The 21,370-nt window shown below is 34.4% G+C and overlaps 3 protein-coding genes across 3 annotated transcripts; all 3 read left to right on the forward strand.

Annotated features, from left to right (window-relative positions):
* The first annotated feature begins 468 nt into the window (after positions 1-468).
* LOC145055008 (uncharacterized) lies at positions 469-2,387 on the forward strand. Its single transcript, XM_079003286.1, has 3 exons — positions 469-880; positions 1,503-1,732; positions 1,799-2,387. The coding sequence occupies exons 1-3, from the start codon at positions 511-513 to the stop codon at positions 2,075-2,077; spliced, it is 879 nt and encodes a 292-aa protein (XP_078859412.1). The 5' UTR covers positions 469-510; the 3' UTR covers positions 2,078-2,387.
* Positions 2,388-12,020: 9,633 nt separating this feature from the next.
* On the forward strand, positions 12,021-12,682 carry LOC145050861 (uncharacterized). Its single transcript, XM_078999052.1, has 2 exons — positions 12,021-12,336; positions 12,618-12,682. Exons 1-2 carry the CDS (start codon positions 12,021-12,023, stop codon positions 12,680-12,682), a joined length of 381 nt encoding a protein of 126 aa, XP_078855178.1.
* Positions 12,683-14,905: 2,223 nt separating this feature from the next.
* LOC145050862 (uncharacterized) lies at positions 14,906-15,703 on the forward strand. The gene has a single exon (XM_078999053.1). It carries the CDS (start codon positions 14,906-14,908, stop codon positions 15,503-15,505), a length of 600 nt encoding a protein of 199 aa, XP_078855179.1. The 3' UTR covers positions 15,506-15,703.
* Positions 15,704-21,370: the final 5,667 nt, after the last annotated feature.

Raw genomic sequence — 21,370 nt, forward strand, 5'->3', positions numbered from 1 at the left:
TCAATGATCTTCTCTCTTAAACTTCTTTTTTTTTCTTTTATATCTTTCTCTTGTCTCTCTTCTTTAAGGTGGATACTACTCTAATAGTTTGTGGTGACGGATTTTGGAAGCTCTTTATGACCTTTGATATGGAGAGTACTTATGAAGACTTTAGCTTCAAAAAAAAGATTTCAATTTTCGGAAAACATGTTAAACTTGTTTTTTGAATTTTTTTTAACTTTTTAGATACGATAGCTTTAAAAAAATATTTTAACTCTAACACTTTTAAACTTATTAATTTATTAGTTTTACCGTCACAAAAGTTAATCCAATATTTTTTTTTTTCAAAAAACTCACTTGCCACCCCTATTAATAAACATATTTGCCCAAAAAGAATTTTAAAGTTAAAAAAAAAAAAAACACTCACTAACAAGAAAATACACTTACGATAAATTAGTATAAAAAATTGAACAGTTTAGTAGGAGTTAATTTTCATTTCACTTAATTTCTAAAATTCAGTCGCGATCATCGATGGGGGTTTCTACTCAGCAGGCAGCAAGCTGTGAGCTGGAACCATGGCGAGACCTCAGAGGGACGATCGTCATGGTAACCGGTGCATCCTCCGGCATAGGCTGGGAATTCTGTATCGACTTAGCCAAAGCCGGTTGCAGGATTATTGCTGCCGCCCGCCGAACAGACCGGCTCAAGGCTCTGTGCGATTCAATTAACAATTTGAAAATCGCTGGTACTCATCGGAGTCAAGGCAGGGACAACGACGTCCAAGCGGTGGCGGTGGAGCTCGACGTCAGCGCCGACGGTCCTACCATCAAAGCCTCTGTGCTAAAGGCTTGGGATGCTTTTGGCCGTATCGATGCCCTTATCAATAACGCCGGTATTAGAGGTAACTTCGGATTCTTTTTCATCTTTTCTCTCTGTGTCAGGTTTATTGTTTATGTGAGGCCCTCTGTGGTAGTTGTTTCACGCAGAGTAATTGGCCTAACATCAACTGTATCAAAGCTATGGTTAAGAGATCATTAATAAATTAGGATATGCTTCGGCCTAAAAACTAGTCTTTGTCATGTGTTTTACACTGAAAAATCAAAAATTTGATGTTAAATTGAATGATTTCTTTCAAATTCTTACAATGGATGTGAGATTCATAACCCTATTCGCCTAGGGTTTATTCGACCAAAACCATTTCCCAAACTGTCGAAGCTTTAGCAGCAACCTATTATGTTACCTGGTATGAAGTATAAAATAGGCATCACATTTCTCCATAAAGTTATAGAAATGCATCAATTTTTAGGCTATCCTGTTAGTTGGTATCAAGTAAACATTAGCCATTGCTTTTCTCTATAAGATTTTAGAAATACATCAATCTTGAGGTTAAACTGGGGGACAGTTTGATCTAGTTAGTAAAAACATGTCTTTTTGTTGAAAAAGAGAAAACTGTAACGTCAAGCACAATTTCATATTTATCAAGATCGGTTCTTCTCATTTTATTTATTGTTTTTTCGATTTAGGTCCTGTAAGAAATCCCTTAACCTTGTCAGAAGAAGAGTGGAATACAACTTTTAGAACAAATGTAACAGGATCTTGGTTGGTGTCAAAGTATGTTGGTCTACAAATGGTTGCTAATAATCAAGGAGGATCCATAATCAACATCTCTTCTACTGCTGGTCTTACACGTGGTCATCTACCTGGTGCTCTTGCGTATGCTTCTTCCAAATCTGCCCTTAACACCATGACAAAGGTAACAAAAAAACCAACTCCTATCAAATGTCCCTATTAATAAGTACTTACTTGAATCTTGATACAGGTAATGGCAATGGAATTGGGAAGCCACAAAATAAGGGTAAACTCCATATCTCCAGGGATTTTCAAATCTGAGATTACAGAGCAACTTCTGCAAAAGAAATGGCTGAAAAATGTGGTTGCAAAAACAATGCCATTGAGAGAATTGGGTGTTACTGACCCAGGTTTGACTTCCTTGGTCAAGTATTTAATTCATGCTTCCTCAGATTATGTCACAGGTAACATATTCATTGTTGATTCAGGATATAGCTTACCAGGTTTACCTATTTATTCATCACTTTAAACATATATATATATATATATATATATATATATATATATATATATATATATATATATACATATAAGATATTACTTCTACTAATTTAGTCTGTTATGCTGAAAATCTATTTCAAAGGAACATGTAATTATTTTAAATGATAGCATAGGGACATACTTTTATTCAATTGTTTATTATTGTTTCCCACTTTCATTTTCTATGTTACTATAATGTTGTACTTTGAAAATCATTTGTTGGAAAACGTGAACACATATCAAATACAACACTACAACGTAGAAGAACTGGTTTCGGGTCAAAAGCTCGTGATTCACAACTTGCGTCTCTACTCAAGTATTCACTATCGTATTTGTTATAGTATAATTGCTTACTATAACTTCAAAATCTATACTTCTCTTTATTTTAGTTTCATTTTGACCCGATGGGTAATAGTCATATTTTTTTATTACACTTCTAAATTTTACAAAATGCATTTAATTTTGAAGAAATTAAAAAAAATGGTGGTGAAATAAAAAACAAGATTTTCTTGTATAAATGTTTCTTACATCATTCACGTGTTAGCTACACACCATAACACTATATTTGACAATTACTGTCTATTTGTGTTTGAGTGGGCGATATATATCAGACATTTCTCCACTCAATATATCACACATTTCTCTTTTGACATGATCCCTATTTAATTTCAAAGTGAAGTACATTATTAGTAATGAAATCAAATCTTAAAGTTATTATAATAGTTTAACTTGTAATTACTTACTTAAATAGTTTAATTAAATTTATAATTAGTCATTTGAATTACCTAAATTATCTATTAGGTCAAAGTTAATACATTTGACTACATGGTGGCAAGAAAAAGACAATCAGAGTCGAAATATCTTTTCGGTATATAACATTTCAAAAAATCCAACAACCAAAACTATCTAAACACCACTCTTCGGGTTATATCTAATTGTGTTACAATTAGAACTAACAATTAAATTAGGTAATGCAAGTGAATGATTATAAGTAATCTGAACTAACTAAACTAAAGTAGTTATATAAAAAAAACCTACAATATTAAACAAAACTAGTTATAATGAAACTAAGCTAATTAAACCAAACAAATTAGTATAAATTAACCAAACTATTAAAACGGTAATAACATAACAATTACGAAAGTTCAAATTATAAGAGTATTCTCAATATTAAAGCTTTTTAGGAAAGTTTTTTTCATGAAAAACCTTAAAACCAAAAAGTTCATTGTATCTCCCACAATAAGAAAGTCTTTTCAATGTCTTTTTTGTTGAATGTTTTTTCATAATTAATTGAAAAATAACGGGACTCGTACAATCATTGAAAAAGCTCTTGGCTAGATGTTTTTAATTAGATAAAAATATAAAAATGGTCAATATCGTGTGCATTTTTTCAAAAAAAAAAAAAAAAAAAATCTAAACCACTAAACTTTTGGGTTGGTGGTCATTTTCACCGAGTTTACTTGTGGTTTTGGTCTCTATTCAAACTAAAAAGGCTATTATACCTTTAATACATTTATTTTTGTTATTTAAGGATTTTTGTAATATCATCCCTAATAAATGAAAATAATTTTGACACATGTCACTATCTCATTAATTTGGACACATGTCATTTTTTGATATTTTTGAATAATTGTTTTTTCCATTTGTCATTTTCTCATTTGTTTATATCTTTTTAATTAACACATCATATTTATACCTTAATTAATAATTGCCTTAATTGAAAATAAAAAATAAATTACAATATTAGTACTAATATAGTATTTAATATGTTTCCTTTTAAATTCAAATTTTAAATTTTAAATTTCAAATCTAAAATTTCAAAATTAAATAAAATTTTATTTAAACTTTTATATTTAATTTTTTGTTTTATCAAACCCGTATATAATACGGGTATCACATCTAGTTTTCATAATATTTAAGAGAGGAGGGAGTCCTTCCCTCCCAACCCACTCAACCCATTGCTACATCAACGCTATATCAGTTTTCTATCTTCTCTCTTCCAACCCTCCTAACCCACATGAAAACCCTATATTTTCCAACACATTCAATTCATTTGCCACATTACCTTTTTATTTAATTAAATTAAAAAAATATAAAATATAATAAAACATAACATTGTTTATCACAACGTGCATCAAAATGAAAACTAATAAGAGAAAACATAACATTATCTAATTAAATAAGAAATGTCAATATATTCGCTTTCATTGTGTAGATTTAAATAAATAAATAAATAAATAAATAAGAGCGCAGGTTATCAACTGCACATGCATCAAAACAAAAAAAGTAGGAATGCATATTTTATGTTTATTCCTCTATTCAATATGCAATTGAAACAAAATGGACGGGTTGGTAAACCCAATGAGTGGAGTAAATGTAAGAAACCGCTCAACCCATTGCTGGCTAGGAACCATATCTCGACGGTACCTCCCTTACCAAAACTTTAACCCGCATGGACTCCTTCCTCCCTAATAGATAATAAAAAGAATAGGTCCTCTCTCTTTCTCTTTATATATATATATATATATATATATATATATATATATATATATATATATATATATATATATATATATATATATATATATATATATATATATATGTTGCATATCACAATTTCATCACCACCTCACTCCAACCCATCACACTTGAACTCACACCAATCAAAATTTTACAAAAGCATCACTTGAGCACCGAAGCAGGTGGTGATTTCAGTGTTTTTTGCAAGCTCTGTGTAAGATCTACGATTTTAGAAGTTTTCAAGCTCGAATTCCTAGTAACAATCCTTCTTTCAGTCTTCATTTCCATCTCCGATCAAAACCCTAACCCTTCCTATGTGTCTCCTTCTTCTTTAGAATCAAGAGTTGTGGAGTCAATACAAATCCTAAATCGAATATTGACTTCATTTCCAAATCCGATGCCATAAATTGAAGCTTTTGGGTTCACCATTTTCTTTTGACCCATATATGCAATTCGAGAATATATACCATCTTTACCCATTCATATGGCGGTCTCCGATGGGTCAACACAAAAATGGTGGAGGTATGATTATAACTAATGGAGAACATGAAAGCATAGAGAGAGACGAGCTATTTTCGGAGGAGTTGTGTGGCTTTGAGGATGCAAGTCCTGCCCATGTTTGGTTTTCTTCGAAAATATAGTGTGTTTTCATTTGATTGTAATGTGATTTCGATAGGAGATCAGTAGGACCTAGGGAGAACTCATGGGTGTTTTGCGACAAAGTTTTGAAACAACGTTTGAAAACTGATGGGCGTGGTTGATTCGAGAAAGAAGGAGTTGGTTAATGTTATGTAAGAGCGGGTGCATTTGGATCAAATTGGACCAACCGATATAAGTACTATTTCTTTTGACCATCAGCATTTTATGATTGTTTAAAATAGGAGAGTTGAAGAATGCTTAGAATGAAGAAAAAGAGAAATTGAGAGATTTCAAGAGAGAACATACCACCAACAATAACTTCCTCAGCTAGGTGTATGACAAGACACTGCATCAAATCAAAGAACCTAGGATGAAATATTATCTCTAACTTGGAGTCGTTTTGAATAATAGCGTCTTTCATGTTATTAAAATCATCTAGATGCAATGTTTCTAAAGATTGTTACAAGTAATTCAGAAAATATTAATTAGTATGCACGTTTCTTTTTGTTAGGAAGAATAAATCAAAGGCACATGGTATGAATTACCTGGTCTTCAGCTAGTATAAGTTAGTTCCTAGTTTTCAGCATGTTTCCTCTTTAAATTGCAATGCATAATGTACGTGTATTTATGAAGTCCTTTATGAAATAAACACATAAGAAGCATTTTGCCTCAATATTTTGTTCTTCTATCTTATATACTATATATTGTTTCTTGTTGATTAGCTTGTAAAAAGCTGATTAAATACTAACATTGTGGTATCAGTGAAAAGCTGATTAAATACTAACATCGTGGTATCAGAGCAACCCTGGTGCATGCCCAAGTATCAATCTCGTGAAGAGATGACAAGAAACAATGGCAATGGTGACAAAGAAGGTCAAATAACTCTCCAATATCCAATGTTATCAAGAATCAACTATAGAGCATGGGCAATCAAGATGCGTGTCTTCATGCAGGCTCATGGTGTATGGGATGCAGTAGAACCCAGAACTTCAAATATAGTTGTGGACACCAACAAAAAATAAAATGGCGCTAGCAGTTATTTACCAAGGGATACCTGAAGACCTTTTGATATCGTTGGCTGAAAAGAAAACAACCAATGAGACATGGGAGGCCCTGGAAACAAGATTTATAGGAGCAGACAGAGTAAGAACAACAAGAATACAAACTCTCAAGACTGAGTTGAGTCACTTACCATGAAAGAATCGGAAAGAGTGGATGAATTTGTTGTGAAGGTGAGTAACATTGTAATATCAATGCACACTCTGGGTGATACTATAGAAGAAGCCTATGTGGTGAAGAAATTGCTTAGGGCAGTATCAACCAAGTTCCTACAATTAGCCTCAACCCTGGAAAAATTTGGAAATCTAGATGAAATGATTGTAAAAGAAGTAGTTGGCAGATTAAAAGCACATGAAGAAAGGATTAAGGGGCATACCGAAAGTGATGATCGAAAGCTTCTCTTGACACATCAAGAGTGGTCAGAGAAAAACAAGAATAAGGGAGAAAGTGACTCCAAATCCAAATCGCACAGAGGAGGTTTTGGAGACTCACGTGGACGAGGCAGATGCAGAGGTAGAAATGGTGGAGGATGTGGTTGTGGCAGAAGTGGGTCAAATCACCAAAAGGAAGGAAGCCATGGGGCCTCTAATAGTCAAGACAAAAGCATAGTGCAATGCTACAACTGCCAGGAACATGGTCATTATGCAACTAAGTGCAAGAATCCAAGAAAGGAGAGAAGCCACAAGAACAACCTGATTCAAGAAGATTCGGAACCTGCACTGTTGTTAATTTCCCTTGAAAATAAAAAGGAAATCGATGAAGTATTTCTGAATGAGGAAAATGTGCATCCAAAGTTGAAAACAAAAGGTGGGAGACAAACCAGTTAAGTATATGGTATCTTGATACAGGGGCAAGTAATCACATGACTAGTGATGAAATGAAGTTGCATAACCTAAACAAAGAAATACAAGGGTATGTCAAATTTGGAAATGAATCTAGAGTCAGAATTAAAGGAAAGGGTTCGATAGTTTTTCAATGTAAAAATGGTGAATTGAGAAGATGTGAAGAGGTATACTACATACCTGATTTATGCAACAATATTATCAGCCTTGGTCAACTATCAGAAGGAGGAGATGAGATCAGGATAAAAGATCCATTCCTTTGGGTTCATGACCGCACAAGAAGATTGCTAATGAAGCTACAAAAATCTCCAAATCGTCTCTATAAAACTAAACTTGAGGAAGTCAATACAAGATGCCTAATTGCTGAAATTAAAGACCCAACATGGCTATGGCACACTAGGTTGGGACATGTAAATTTTACCTCATTAAAACTAATGTTTGACAAAGGTTTGATCGAAGGAATTTCCAAGATGGAGATTCCGCCTAAACCTTGTGCGGGATGTCTCATGGGAAAGTAAACCAGACATCCATTTCCATCATGTACAAGCTTCAGGGTAAAGAGAAGACTGGAACTTGTACATGGTGATCTATGTGGTCCAGTCTCACCACCAACACCAGCTGGGAACAGGTACTTCTTGCTTCAGGTGGATGATTATAGCAGAGTAATGTGGGTGTACCTGCTAAGATCAAAAGATAAGGCTTTTCAGGATTTCAAGAATTTTAGAACAAAAGTTGAAATAGAGACTGGAGAAAAATTAAAGATGTTTAGAACAGATCGAGGGGGAGAGTTTCTCTCAAATCAATTCACCATGTATTGTAATGAAACCGGACTCAATCGTCATTACACCTCACCCTACTCCCCACAATAGAATGGGGTTGTAGAGAGGAGAAATCGAACAATTTTAGAGATGGTTAGAAGATGCTTAAAGACAATGAAAGTACCTGATGTATTGTGGGGAGAAGCGATAAGCTATTCCGTTTACATCTTGAATCGATTGAGTTCTAAGGCCCTCAAGGAGATCACACCGCACGAGATGTGGACTGGAAGAAAGCCAAATGTCGTTCACCTAAGGGTTTTTGGGTGTATAACACATATGAAGATAGCCAAGAATCACTTGAAGAAATTGGATGACAGAAGTAAGAAGGTAGTATATTTGGGAACAAAAAAGGGGTCGAAAGCTCACAGACTTTTGGATCCTGATACGGGATCAATATATGTAAGTAGGGATGTGGTGTTTGAAGAAGATCAAACTGGAATTGGGGGGAGACAGCCAAGATCAAAGCAATTCTAGGTATGAGCTTCACTGTGGAAGGTTTTGATTTTAACGATTTGGGTGAGACTGAAGTTCATGAAGACGAAGTTCAAGAAGATGACAGTGATCCAGACCCATATACTCCTCAATATGGTGTCGGGTCAAGCGGGTCAACCAATAATGACGATTGGATCGAAGATGAACAACCCATTAACTCACCACAAGTGAGCCCACTACCTGGCAGCTCACAAAGTGTGCCCACAAACCAATCGGATTCGCCCGATTCACCCATAACCCCAGTTTCTACGACTCAAATTGCGTCTCCAAACACCACCTCAAGCTCCACAGGCGGTGGCGCTCCAAAACGGTATCGATTACTCACAAATCTATACAAGAACACAAGGGAGATACAATTACCCCCCGAAGAACTGCTGATGATCCGCAACAAGGAAGAACCAAACACGTATCAAGAAGCTAAGGCAAGAAATGAATGGGTTAGTGCAATGAAGGAAGAACTGACATCAATTGAAAAGAATAAGACCTGGACCTGGTTGATTTTCCAAAAGGGCGAAAAGCAATTAGCTTAAAATAGGTTTACAAGGTGAAGAGAGAACCAAATGGGAGAATTGCAAAGTACAAGGCAAGAATTGTAGCAAAGGGATACGTACAGAAATAGGGTATCGATTATGAAGAAGTGTTCGCTCCGGTGGCCAGAATTGAGATGGTGCGTATAATTTTGGCTCTTGCAGGATCAAGTGGATGGTGGGTGCATCACCTAGATGTAAAATCAGCATTCTTGAATGGAAGATTGAATGAAGAAGTGTACGTGATGCAACCTGAAGGTTTCGAGAGAAACGGAGAAGAAGGCAATGTAAACAAGCTCTCAAAAGCCATGTATGGACTAAAACAAGCTCCTAGAGCTTGGAATGCATGCCTAGACAAGTACTTAAAAAGCCTCAGTTTCACAAGGTGCTGTCAAGAGTACTCTGTGTATACAAGGAAGAAAGTGGGCAACATCTTGATAGTTGGAGTGTACATAGATGACTTACTGGTCACAAGCAGAAGTTCCAAAGATGTGAAGGAATTCAAATTGGAAATGAAAGCCAAGTTTGAGATGAGTGACCTTGGGCTACTGAATTATTACTTAGGGATTGAAGTTAACCAAGATGAGGCTGGTATAACCTTAAAGCAAGAAGCATTTGCAAAGAATATCTTGAACAAGACACACATGATGGAGTGCAATGCAACAAGAATCCCTATGGAACAAAAACTAATGCTGTTTAAAGAAGAAGAAGGAGAACTGGTGGATCCTACAAAGTATAGAAGCATAGTTGGTGCACTCAGGTACTTGACACACACACGCCCTGATCTTTTTTTTTTGCAGTTGGAGTAGTTAGCCGGTTTATGGAGAAACCAACTGTAAAACATCTCCAAGCAGTGAAATCTATCCTTAGATACATTAAAGGCACTCTTAACTATGGTTTGACATACACTAGAGGAGAGGAGAGAGTCACCCTTACTGGATACTCCGATAGTGACTTTGGAAAAGACTTGGAAGATGGGAAGAGTACAGGAGGGATAGCTTTCTACATGAATGGGAACTTAGTGACATGGGCATCACAAAAGTAACGTAGTGTGGCCTTGTCATCACGTGAACCAGAGTTTATGGTTGCAACCCAGGCAGCCTGCCAAGGCATATGGCTCCACCGGCTTCTCACTGAAATCACTGGGAAAAAGGTACCTCCAATTGATCTACTAGTTGATAACAGGCCGACACTAGATTTAATGAAAAATCCAATTTTCCATGGGCGCAGCAAGCACATCAATATAAGGTATCACTTTATTAGAGAATGTGTAGAAGATGGGGAAATTGTGGTCAGTTATGTGTGTGGGACAAAGCAGAAAGTAGACATTCTTACAAAGTCAATGAAAAGAGTGAAATATGAAGAAATAAGAGACTTGATTGGGATGAAGCCAATCACAAGATTCTGAAGTAAGGGGAGAATGTTACAAGTAATTCAGATAATATTAATTAGTATGCACGTTTCTTTCTGTTAGGAAGAATAAATCAAAGGCATGTGGTATGCATTACCTGGTCTTCAGCTAGTATAAGTTAGTTCTTAGTTTTCAGCATGTTTCCTCTTTAAATTGCAAAACATAATGTACGTGTATTTATGAAGTCCTTTCTGAAATAAACACATAAAAAGCATTTTGCCTCAATATTATGTTCTTCTATCTTATATACTATACATTGTTTCTTGTTGATTAGCTTGTAAAAAGCTGATTAAATACTAACATTGTGGTATCAGTGAAAGGTTGATTAAATACTAACAAAGATAATACCCGGAAAAGCTTGCGGCCTTGCACAAAGGCTCATATATCTCTTGTGAAAGAAACATTCTTATAGCAAGTGGAAATACCGTTGCATAAACACGTAATAATCATGACTTTTGAAACCATAAAAGTTGTTATCATAGATGATACATGGTTCCTTATGTTTAACGCATACTCGTCTAGAAACTTATGATTTTTTTGAACATACAATGGCTTTTTTTGATGTTATCTTTTTTAAAGTGAAATTTCTGTGTTTGGAAATCATTCTTTTATTTTCACATTTGGTTAAAAAAGGTCATACACAAACTCAACAAGTTTCCTTGCGTACATATTGTTATCTTTTTTCATAGTGTAATTAGTCAATAATTTTTTGTTAATTATCGACACATTACGTGTGACTAGAAACCATCTTTTGTTTTTCAAGGTTTTGACGTTTGACTCCATCCATATTTTGTACAACTTAATTATACATGGAATACATTTATTTCATCAACTTATATGTATTATAAACATACATATATGTGTGCATGTCATCAGAACTGTAATATTCAAAACATGATTATATCATAGTAAGTTTGTGTCTGTGCATACATTGATAAACATACAATACACATACTAATACTCACACACATAGATCGATATATACATACATATACACTTTTATATATATATATATATATATATATATATATATATATATATACACACACACAATGACATACACATACATACACATTGACATACATATACATGAATTGAAATACATAAGGGAGGAAGTAGGAATATTTAGCAACAATGACTTCTTTTTTTCGATCAAATATAATAATATAGACCTGACAAATGGGTTCATGTTATGTCGGGTCGAGACATGACAAACCCATGTAACCCATCATACTCAAATGAACTCAAAAAAAGCATTTTACACATAAACACATTGATAACATATATACCATTGACATACATATACACATACTTATGCATTGACATACATATACTTATACACACATACATAAACATAAAAATACATATTCATACCATACACATACATGCACATACACCTATACATACATACATGCATGTACACACACAAAGATACATGCACATAATAATAATAATCCGATGGATTTCCGATAGAATGAAGTTAAAAAAACATTTTTCTTCGGTACTCCGTTGGATGGTTAGTAATGAAAAAATCTCATTTTCATCAAATTCCTCCATTAACTTCCGGTAGGCATCAAGTTGTGATCAGTTTGAACCATGGAGAGACCTGAGAGGCAAAGTCGTGATGGTTACGGGTGCGTCCTCCGGTCTTGGTCGGGATTTTTCAATTGATTTAGCAAAAGCCGGTTGCAAGATCATTGCTGCTGCACGTCGAACAGATCTTCTCAAGTCACTATGCGATGAAATTAACAACATGGAATTAAATTTAATCTCTGATGATCATATTGATTATGATGTTCATGAGGCAAACCAAGGTCAAATTGCAGTGGCGGTTGAGCTTGATATTTGTGCTGATGGTCCTACCATTGAAGCCTCTGTGCAAAAGGCTTGGGAGACTTTTGGCCGGATCGATGTTCTGATCAACAACGCCGGTATTCGAGGTATATATCTTGGAATTATATTTTTTTCATCTCCTTGAGTTGGTTTTCTTTTTTATTTATTATTAATTATTTATTTTATTTATGTGATACTTTCTGATATTTTTCGTGTAACTGAGAGAGAGAGAGAGAGAGAGAGAGAGAGAGAGAGAGAGAGAGAGAGAGAGAGAGAGAGAGAGAGAGAGAGAGAGAGAGAGAGAGAGAGAGAGAGAGAGAGAGAGAGAGAGAGAGAGAGAGAGAGTTAAAACCAATCATGCAATTACGGATCCATTCTTTATCTGCAGGTAATCTGAGTTTGGTTTTGAGCAAGATGAATTTTACAAAAGTAAAGTCATCGATCAAGAGTTGAAGTTTAATTATGAGAATACAACGTACCTCACAAGCTCATTTTGCATGCATGTTTTATTCCAAGTCATTGAACCATTAAGTCATCTAATTGAGAGAGAGAGAGAGAGAGAGAGAGAGAGAGAGAGAGAGAGAGAGAGAGAGAGAGAGAGAGAGAGAGAGAGAGAGTTAAAACCAATCATGCAATTACGGATCCATTCTTTATCTGCAGGTAATCTGAGTTTGGTTTTGAGCAAGATGAATTTTACAAAAGTAAAGTCATCGATCAAGAGTTGAAGTTTAATTATGAGAATACAACGTACCTCACAAGCTCATTTTGCATGCATGTTTTATTCCAAGTCATTGAACCATTAAGTCATCTAATTGAGAGAGAGAGAGAGAGAGAGAGAGAGAGAGAGTTAAAACCAATCATGCAATTACGGATCCATTCTTTATCTGCAGGTAATCTGAGTTTGGTTTTGAGCAAGATGAATTTTACAAAAGTAAAGTCATCGATCAAGAGTTGAAGTTTAATTATGAGAATACAACGTACCTCACAAGCTCATTTTGCATGCATGTTTTATTCCAAGTCATTGAACCATTAAGTCATCTAATTGAGAGAGAGAGAGAGAGAGAGAGAGAGAGAGAGAGAGAGAGAGAGAGAGAGAGAGAGAGAGAGAGAGAGAGAGTTAAAACCAATCATGCAATTACGGATCCATTCTTTATCTGCAGGTAATCTGAGTTTGGTTTTGAGCAAGATGAATTTTACAAAAGTAAAGTCATCGATCAAGAGTTGAAGTTTAATTATGAGAATACAACGTACCTCACAAGCTCATTTTGCATGCATGTTTTATTCCAAGTCATTGAACCATTAAGTCATCTAATTGAGAGAGAGAGAGAGAGAGAGAGAGAGAGAGTTAAAACCAATCATGCAATTACGGATCCATTCTTTATCTGCAGGTAATCTGAGTTTGGTTTTGAGCAAGATGAATTTTACAAAAGTAAAGTCATCGATCAAGAGTTGAAGTTTAATTATGAGAATACAACGTACCTCACAAGCTCATTTTGCATGCATGTTTTATTCCAAGTCATTGAACCATTAAGTCATCTAATTGAGAGAGAGAGAGAGAGTTAAAACCAATCATGCAATTACGGATCCATTCTTTATCTGCAGGTAATCTGAGTTTGGTTTTGAGCAAGATGAATTTTACAAAAGTAAAGTCATCGATCAAGAGTTGAAGTTTAATTATGAGAATACAACGTACCTCACAAGCTCATTTTGCATGCATGTTTTATTCCAAGTCATTGAACCATTAAGTCATCTAATTGAGAGAGAGAGAGAGAGAGAGAGAGAGAGAGAGAGAGAGAGAGAGAGAGAGAGAGAGAGAGAGTTAAAACCAATCATGCAATTACGGATCCATTCTTTATCTGCAGGTAATCTGAGTTTGGTTTTGAGCAAGATGAATTTTACAAAAGTAAAGTCATCGATCAAGAGTTGAAGTTTAATTATGAGAATACAACGTACCTCACAAGCTCATTTTGCATGCATGTTTTATTCCAAGTCATTGAACCATTAAGTCATCTAATTGATGGTTTAAATCGTGTTTGTTAAAGCATGTCATTAATGAAAATAGAACAATATATATATAAACCGATCGTTTACTTGTAAATTATATGAAGAAAGACATAGTCGATGACAATTTGAGGCTAAATGACATTAAACTTGCATAAAAATAATATATATATTTTAATAAACAGCAAAAACAAACTATTGTGAAAGTCAAAGTAATTAATTGATTAACTGTATATAAATTATAGTTAATTATAAGTTTCAACGATAATATAAAATATAAATTACGTTGATCAGATCTGATTTTGTCAACCGGTTTGAACTGATCATCCACCATCCACGTCATGCTCATCATTCACATTCATTTACAGTTAAATATTCCGTTGAGATCTCTGATAGTGAACGAACATAATTATATGAATGAGACCTCAATATATATTAATCTGATGTTAATACTTCATCATGAATAACAGTTAATTTGTCATTGATTTTCCATTGATCAATTTCCGGGTGGGGTTCAAGTTCTCATCTCTTTCAAAATCATATTTTCTAGGCTTATCAAAACATGTCCTCTTTCGTTGTTTAGTTTTAGTTTTTTCCCAAATGTTTTCCAATAAAAAAAGTTAAGTTATAACCATATATGATAAAGCAGATTAGGTAGGTGTACATTTTTTTAAGATGCATAATTACACGTACGTTTTGGCCTGGAACTTATGTCAGTCATTACGTAGGGTTGAATATTCTTTAATATTGCATCATGCATTTATAGGTCCTGTGCAAGGTGCATTGGATTTGTCCGAAAAAGATTGGGAAAAAGCCTTTAAAACAAATGTAACAGGAACATGGTTGATGTCAAAGTATGTTTGTCGTCATATGGTTGCTCTTAATCAAGGAGGATCCATAATCAACATATCTTCTTGTGCTGGTCTTGGTCGTACTCATGAAATCGGAGCAGTTGCATATATTTCTTCAAAAGCAGCGTTTAATACCATGACAAAAGTGATGGCAATGGAACTTGGAAAACACAAAATAAGGGTAAACTCAATATGTCCCGGGCTTTTCAAATCCGAGATTACGGAGGAACTCTTGAAAAAGAAATGGCTCAAGAATGTGGTTTCAAATATTGTGCCATTGAAAGATTTTGGCACTACGGACCCTGACCTGACATCACTAGTTAGGTACCTAGTTCATGGCTCATCAGACTATGTGACTGGTAACACTTTCATCGTTGAAGCTGGATACACCTTGCCAAGTGTACCACTTTATTCATCTCTTTGAACTTACTCGAAGTTCTAAGAACTTTATGTCATGTTTGTAAGTTGTAATGATATGTTGTGAAATCACAATAAAGATGGCATTTGTGCTATTTGATACACAAAAGTTGTAAGCTTAATTGCTATACAAGACTTTTGAAAGTAGGGATGTATTAAGGCATAAAAGGATATTTTAAAATCTTAGATATCTTTTTTTTTTTTTTTTTTTTTTTTTTTTTTTTTTTTTTTTTTTCTTTTACTATAACTTATCATTCTTTTGAAACTTGTAGATCTAAACATGTTCGAAGATGTTACTTTTCTTAATTTTATAATATAGTTTGTTATCATTTTCGAATGTAATAAAGTTAAATTGGCTTACAAAAATTGTAAAAAGAGACCTTATGGTTTTTAAAATTATGTGGTTTTTGTCTATATGTATTTAGTGGTGTATATCATTGGTCCAATTTTAGATAAATTGTTTATTTTTGGTCCAAAGCCGTTAACTTCAACAAGTTGTTTTTTAATATTTTTAAAATAACAATTTACTTTTAGAGATCATTTCTTCAACCAAACTATAAAGATCATTTATGCAACACTTCTCCTTAAATTTATTTAATCATTATACATTAATTCTTTTAATTAATATTATTTTTAATTTTTTTAATTGGATTAATATTTTTATTGTATTATTATATATTAATAAATATTATTTTTAATATATAATATTTATATATTAATAAAAATTACTTTATTGGATTATTAATTTCTTTTAAAAAATTATTTTTTATTTGATTATTATATATTAATAAATATTATTTTTAATATATAATATTTATGTATTAATAAATAGTATTTTTTGGATTATTAATTTGTTTTAAATAATTCTTTCTTTATTTATTTTTTATTGGATTATTATAGACTAATAAATAATATTTTTAGCATATAATATTTACATATTAATAAAATATTAATTTATTGGATTATTAATGTCTTTTAGTTATTTTTTTAATTATATTTTCATTGGATTAATTCGTTTTTTGGACAATACCACCACCATCGTAATTTATTTAAAAAAATCTCACTTATCCCACCACTACCAGAATGGGTGATGGTGGTGGTGTTTGATGGGTGTCAAATCCTTTAAAAAATAAATCTTGTTTGCACATATGATTTAAAAATAATAGTAACATTAACAAACATGGTCGATCCTCACAAACTCTAACAAGTTGTAACATCTTTCATTCACCAAATTGTTTAATCAAAACAAGCTATTTGAATTAAACCTAATCGTAATGTCCTAATTTTCAATCTAAAATTTTTCATTTTATTGTTGTTTGTGGCTAGATCTAAGTTTTGTCCCATTTTTCTCCTTGGTTGAGCAAGTTTGAATGAATGGAAACCATAAAATCGACAACTTTATGGGTTATAAAGGTCTGTAGAGTGTCATGAAGTTCAGATCTAGTGAATGGTTGCTTTTTGGAACCTTGCATGAAAGTTGGATGATCTTTTCTTCAATATTGGTTCCAAATGAGATCTAGGCATGTATTGGACATTCATGCCTATAAAGCATTGACTGTTAAGTGTATTATGGAGTTATACAGCCTTCTGGAAAGTTAGAGTAAAAGTCTTAATGGATTAAGGACTTAAATTGTTGGATTTTTGGCTTCAATTTGTGTTCACGACGTGAGACATAGGGTCTCACGACATGAGGGTTGAATGACCCCGTTTTATGCTAAGCTTCTTGGAGCTCACAACGTGAGAGGAGGTTGCTAATGATGTGAGATCAACTCTAGTGAATTTTCATATATGAGTTGGCTGAGTTGGAATCAGACTGTGTGAGCTCTTATGAGGTGACTAAGGGCTGGTCACGACGTGAGGCTGAATAATTGACATTATGGGCCGTTGACTTTTGACCTAGGTTGAATTTTGGCCATGATGGATGATTTCAGTATGTATTCTAAGGCTGGACATTGTATGTTGTGATAGGATAGTTGTAGCGGCGATTGTGTGGCTTTGAGCTGAGTGTTAGTTGGCTTTGTGATTCAGGTGAGTTTCCTCATTGTACCCGTGGATCGAAGACACCTACACCGACCCACTAGGATATGTTATGTAGGATGCTAGCTGTCTTCATGACTATTGTATTTGTATGCCGAGCTAGGCCCATTGTATATTGGGCTAGGCCCAATATATGTTGGGCTAGGTCTTTGGTATGATGGCCATTTGTATCTTAGATTGGGCCTATTGATTAGGAAGGGCTAATCCCATTATCATGGGTTGGGCCCAATATGAGGGCTAGGTCCAAGGGTATGTATGGTATGTAATATTTTGGGAAACTCACTAAGCTTTATGCTTACGGTTTCATGTTTATAGTTTCAAGTACTTTCAGTACGAGAAGGAAGGACCCGATGTGACTGCATAACATCCCCTTACCCCCAAAGTTTATTTTGCATTGATAATTTTTGCTCTGATGTATAAATATTATTTTTCACCTTGAATGGTGTTGGGAACAATTTACTATATGGATTATTGTTTTAAAAATTGAAAGTTTACCTTGGATTTTTGGGACGTTACATTATCCCATGTAATAGACATCTATTGTTAATAAAAAGGTATTTATAGTTTTTGCTCTATGATTTGCGTAATCTATGTATCGCTGTCACCCATCGGCGCTTCCGCCGCTGGTCATGTGACAACCCAAAAATTTCCGTCAGTTTTAACGTCGAAATTAAGTATGTCAAAAATTAGCCAAATTTATCCCAAAATATTTTTGACCGGATTTAAACCCGTTGGAATATTTTAAATAATATTCGTCAAGCGAACCAAAATTAAGGAGGTATAATTTTAAAATTTGCCGTGTTTAACGGTTGTCGTGAAAAACCCTGTTCGCGGTTGGTGTCAGGTGGACCCCCAACCAGGCAATAAACTCCATCCTATATAAGGGTTGAGTGGGTTTCATTCCAACCCTTTTCATATCTTAGGAGCCTCTCTCTCTACTTTCTCTCTCTACAAATCGGGTTTTGGTCAAAAATCGCCCCTTCGAACTTCAAAACGGTAAGTTAACCTTCCTAGCTTGTTGTTTAGCTTATCACACTTGCAAATTCGTGGCTTAAACTTCCAAAAACCCCAAGAACAAGAGTTTACGGTCTTGGGAGCATCCCAAAACCGTAAACACCTTGAAAGAGGGTTTTGGTGCCTAAAAACCACTCCAAACGACTTCTAATGCTTAGCAATGACTTAGAGGCTTGCATGAAAGGACTTACAACACCAAAATCTTAACAAATGGGGAGTAAACATGAGTTTACGGTCTAAGAACATTCTTGGACCGTAAACCCATCTTCAAGGACCATAAACACCTTTTTGGGTGTTAAACTACCCCTCAAACACCTCCAAAAGCTTCGATGAGTACCTAGAGCCTTGTAATCCTTCATTTGATGCACCAAAACACATGATTCATGGACTAACATGAGTTTACTGCCATAAACTCATGTGTTTAAGGTAGTAAACTCACCAAGAACACCTTCATAGACCGTAAACACCTTTCCAAGGTGTTTAAGTGCCTTTAACACTTTCCTATGCTCATATAAGTGACTAGAACCTTGCGTGCATGAGTTAGAACCACCAAACAACAAAATAAATGGACTAACATGAGTTTACAACCGTAAACTCATGTGTTTACGGCCGTAAACTCCTCAAGGAGTGGTCAATGGTTCGTAAACTCCCTATTGTGTCCATTTTGAGCCCCCAATCACTTCCTTAGCCCTGGATTCGACTCTAGCATGATTCTATGAGTGAGTTAGGACCTTTAAACATCCCATGACACCACTACCATGAGTTTACGTCCGTAAACTCATGGGGGAAGTGTTCTTGAAACCGTAAACACCCATAAGGGCCATCATTTGAAGAGTAAACTCCAATATGAGTCCATACACACCTTCTATGCAACCCTTGGTACTTCTAGCACTTGTAGCAAAGTGTTTTTATGTAGTAAGACATCCTTACTTGCTTAGTTAGCTATTAAATGACTAATTAGATACTTAAATGTATCATTACATGTTAAATAGGATTTGCATGTGTGGTCAAGTCCTCACTTGACACTTAGCATCCTATACCGTCCATTCATCCGAAACGCCAACGTCAGGTGAGTTCATACCCCTGAATTAACCTTTTAAATGTTTTTACATGCTTTTATGGGGGGGGGGGGGAATACAAGTTAAAACATGCTAGTTATCATATCAATCATATGTGATTAATAACCCGCATGCACAAGGATTTATCACACTTTCAGTTGTTTTACCAAGTATAATACTATAGATGGTTTTTCCAAAACATTTTTACTTGTTTAAATATTTTCTCAAATTATCTCTCGTGCTGTATGTTTTACTTCTACACCAGTTACAATAGTGTTTTAAACAAAGGTTTTCTTTACTTATTTTATGTTATCAAATTATATTCAAAACGTGTTTATGAACGGTTTTCAAAGCTTGTTTTACATAAAGATATCAAGTCGTAAATTCTTATTTTTAAACACTACTAGAAAAACAACCTTTTACAACACTCATTCCGCGTTGTAAAACGCTCAAACGATGCGCAAATGCGCGTCAAGGAAGGCCCTGTCATAAAGAGAGATGACGCGCATTTATGACGCGCATTTACGACGCCCAAAGCGTATCAAGGAAGGCCCTATCATAAAGGAAGACGACACGTATTTGCGTGTCGTAACCTTACGACGCGCCTTTTAGGACACGCATTGCGTATCATTAAAGCCCCTGTCATAAATGAAGATGACACGCATTTGCGTGTCATAAACTTCAGCAACCATTTACGATATGTATATACGACGTGCCTTTACGATACTCTTTTACGCATAATACAAAAATATAGAAACACATATATCCAAAAACAATCAATTTCATCCAATAACATCATGTCAATAAAATGTAATATATTGATATTAAAGGGATCTGATTGTACATTGTTATTAAGAGGTTTTCCTAACTATATAACCTAATACTAAATTTCTATAAAGGGGCACCTTCTTGTTTCAATAACTCTCATTAAGCTGTCTGAAGAAGATCTAAAAGCCTTCATGTATCCAACCAATCATCATGTCTCTTAGCTTCAATATCAATCCCAACTCTTGATCAAGAACAACACGGAAATCCTACACAATAATCATGTCTCTTAACTTCAATATCAACTAATTAATAATACACATGGTATGTATGAGAGTGGAATCAAAATGATCTACCAATAAGACTTATGTACTATCTTTGAATCAAAGCATTTTTTTGGCCTCAAGGGCAGCTTCCAAAGGATACTCCTTGTCTGTGCCATCTTCCTTTTGAATTTGCAGGAGAGTGTCTAGCAGTTCAAATCAGAAAAGAAAACCAATGTACTATCAAAGGATACTCCTTGCCTGTTCCATATGTGTAAATGACATATGGAACCATGGCATAATATTAGAAGCAAATCTAGTTAGTGCAAATTTACTATCAGTTATTAGTTTATTACAACATCCTACTTAGTACTTATGTTTCTTCCGATTACAATATTGTAATAGTGAAAAATCTACCCAAACACAAAGCTAACAAATTAGATTTTTAGGTAGAAAGTATAACCTGGCAGCAGAAGACAACTTTCTATTTAGGCTGAAGACTGGATGTTTATTAACTATTATTATTAGAAACCCGAGAGAGAGAGATAGATAGATAGAGAGAGAGAGAGAAGGAAAATATCTACATCAGCACCACCCAACAAATAAGAATTATAATATAGATAAGAGAGTGAAAAAATAAACAAAGATTATATTGGTATGAGAAAGAACCTTTAATAGCTAGCTCTTTGGCCAAATAATAATCTCTTAACATTTTTTTGAGTGAATCTACATCAG

This window comes from Lactuca serriola, chromosome 5 (genome assembly GCF_051521515.1).
Source record: "Lactuca serriola cultivar US96UC23 chromosome 5, Lser_US96UC23_V15, whole genome shotgun sequence".
Taxonomy (NCBI): domain Eukaryota; kingdom Viridiplantae; phylum Streptophyta; class Magnoliopsida; order Asterales; family Asteraceae; genus Lactuca; species Lactuca serriola.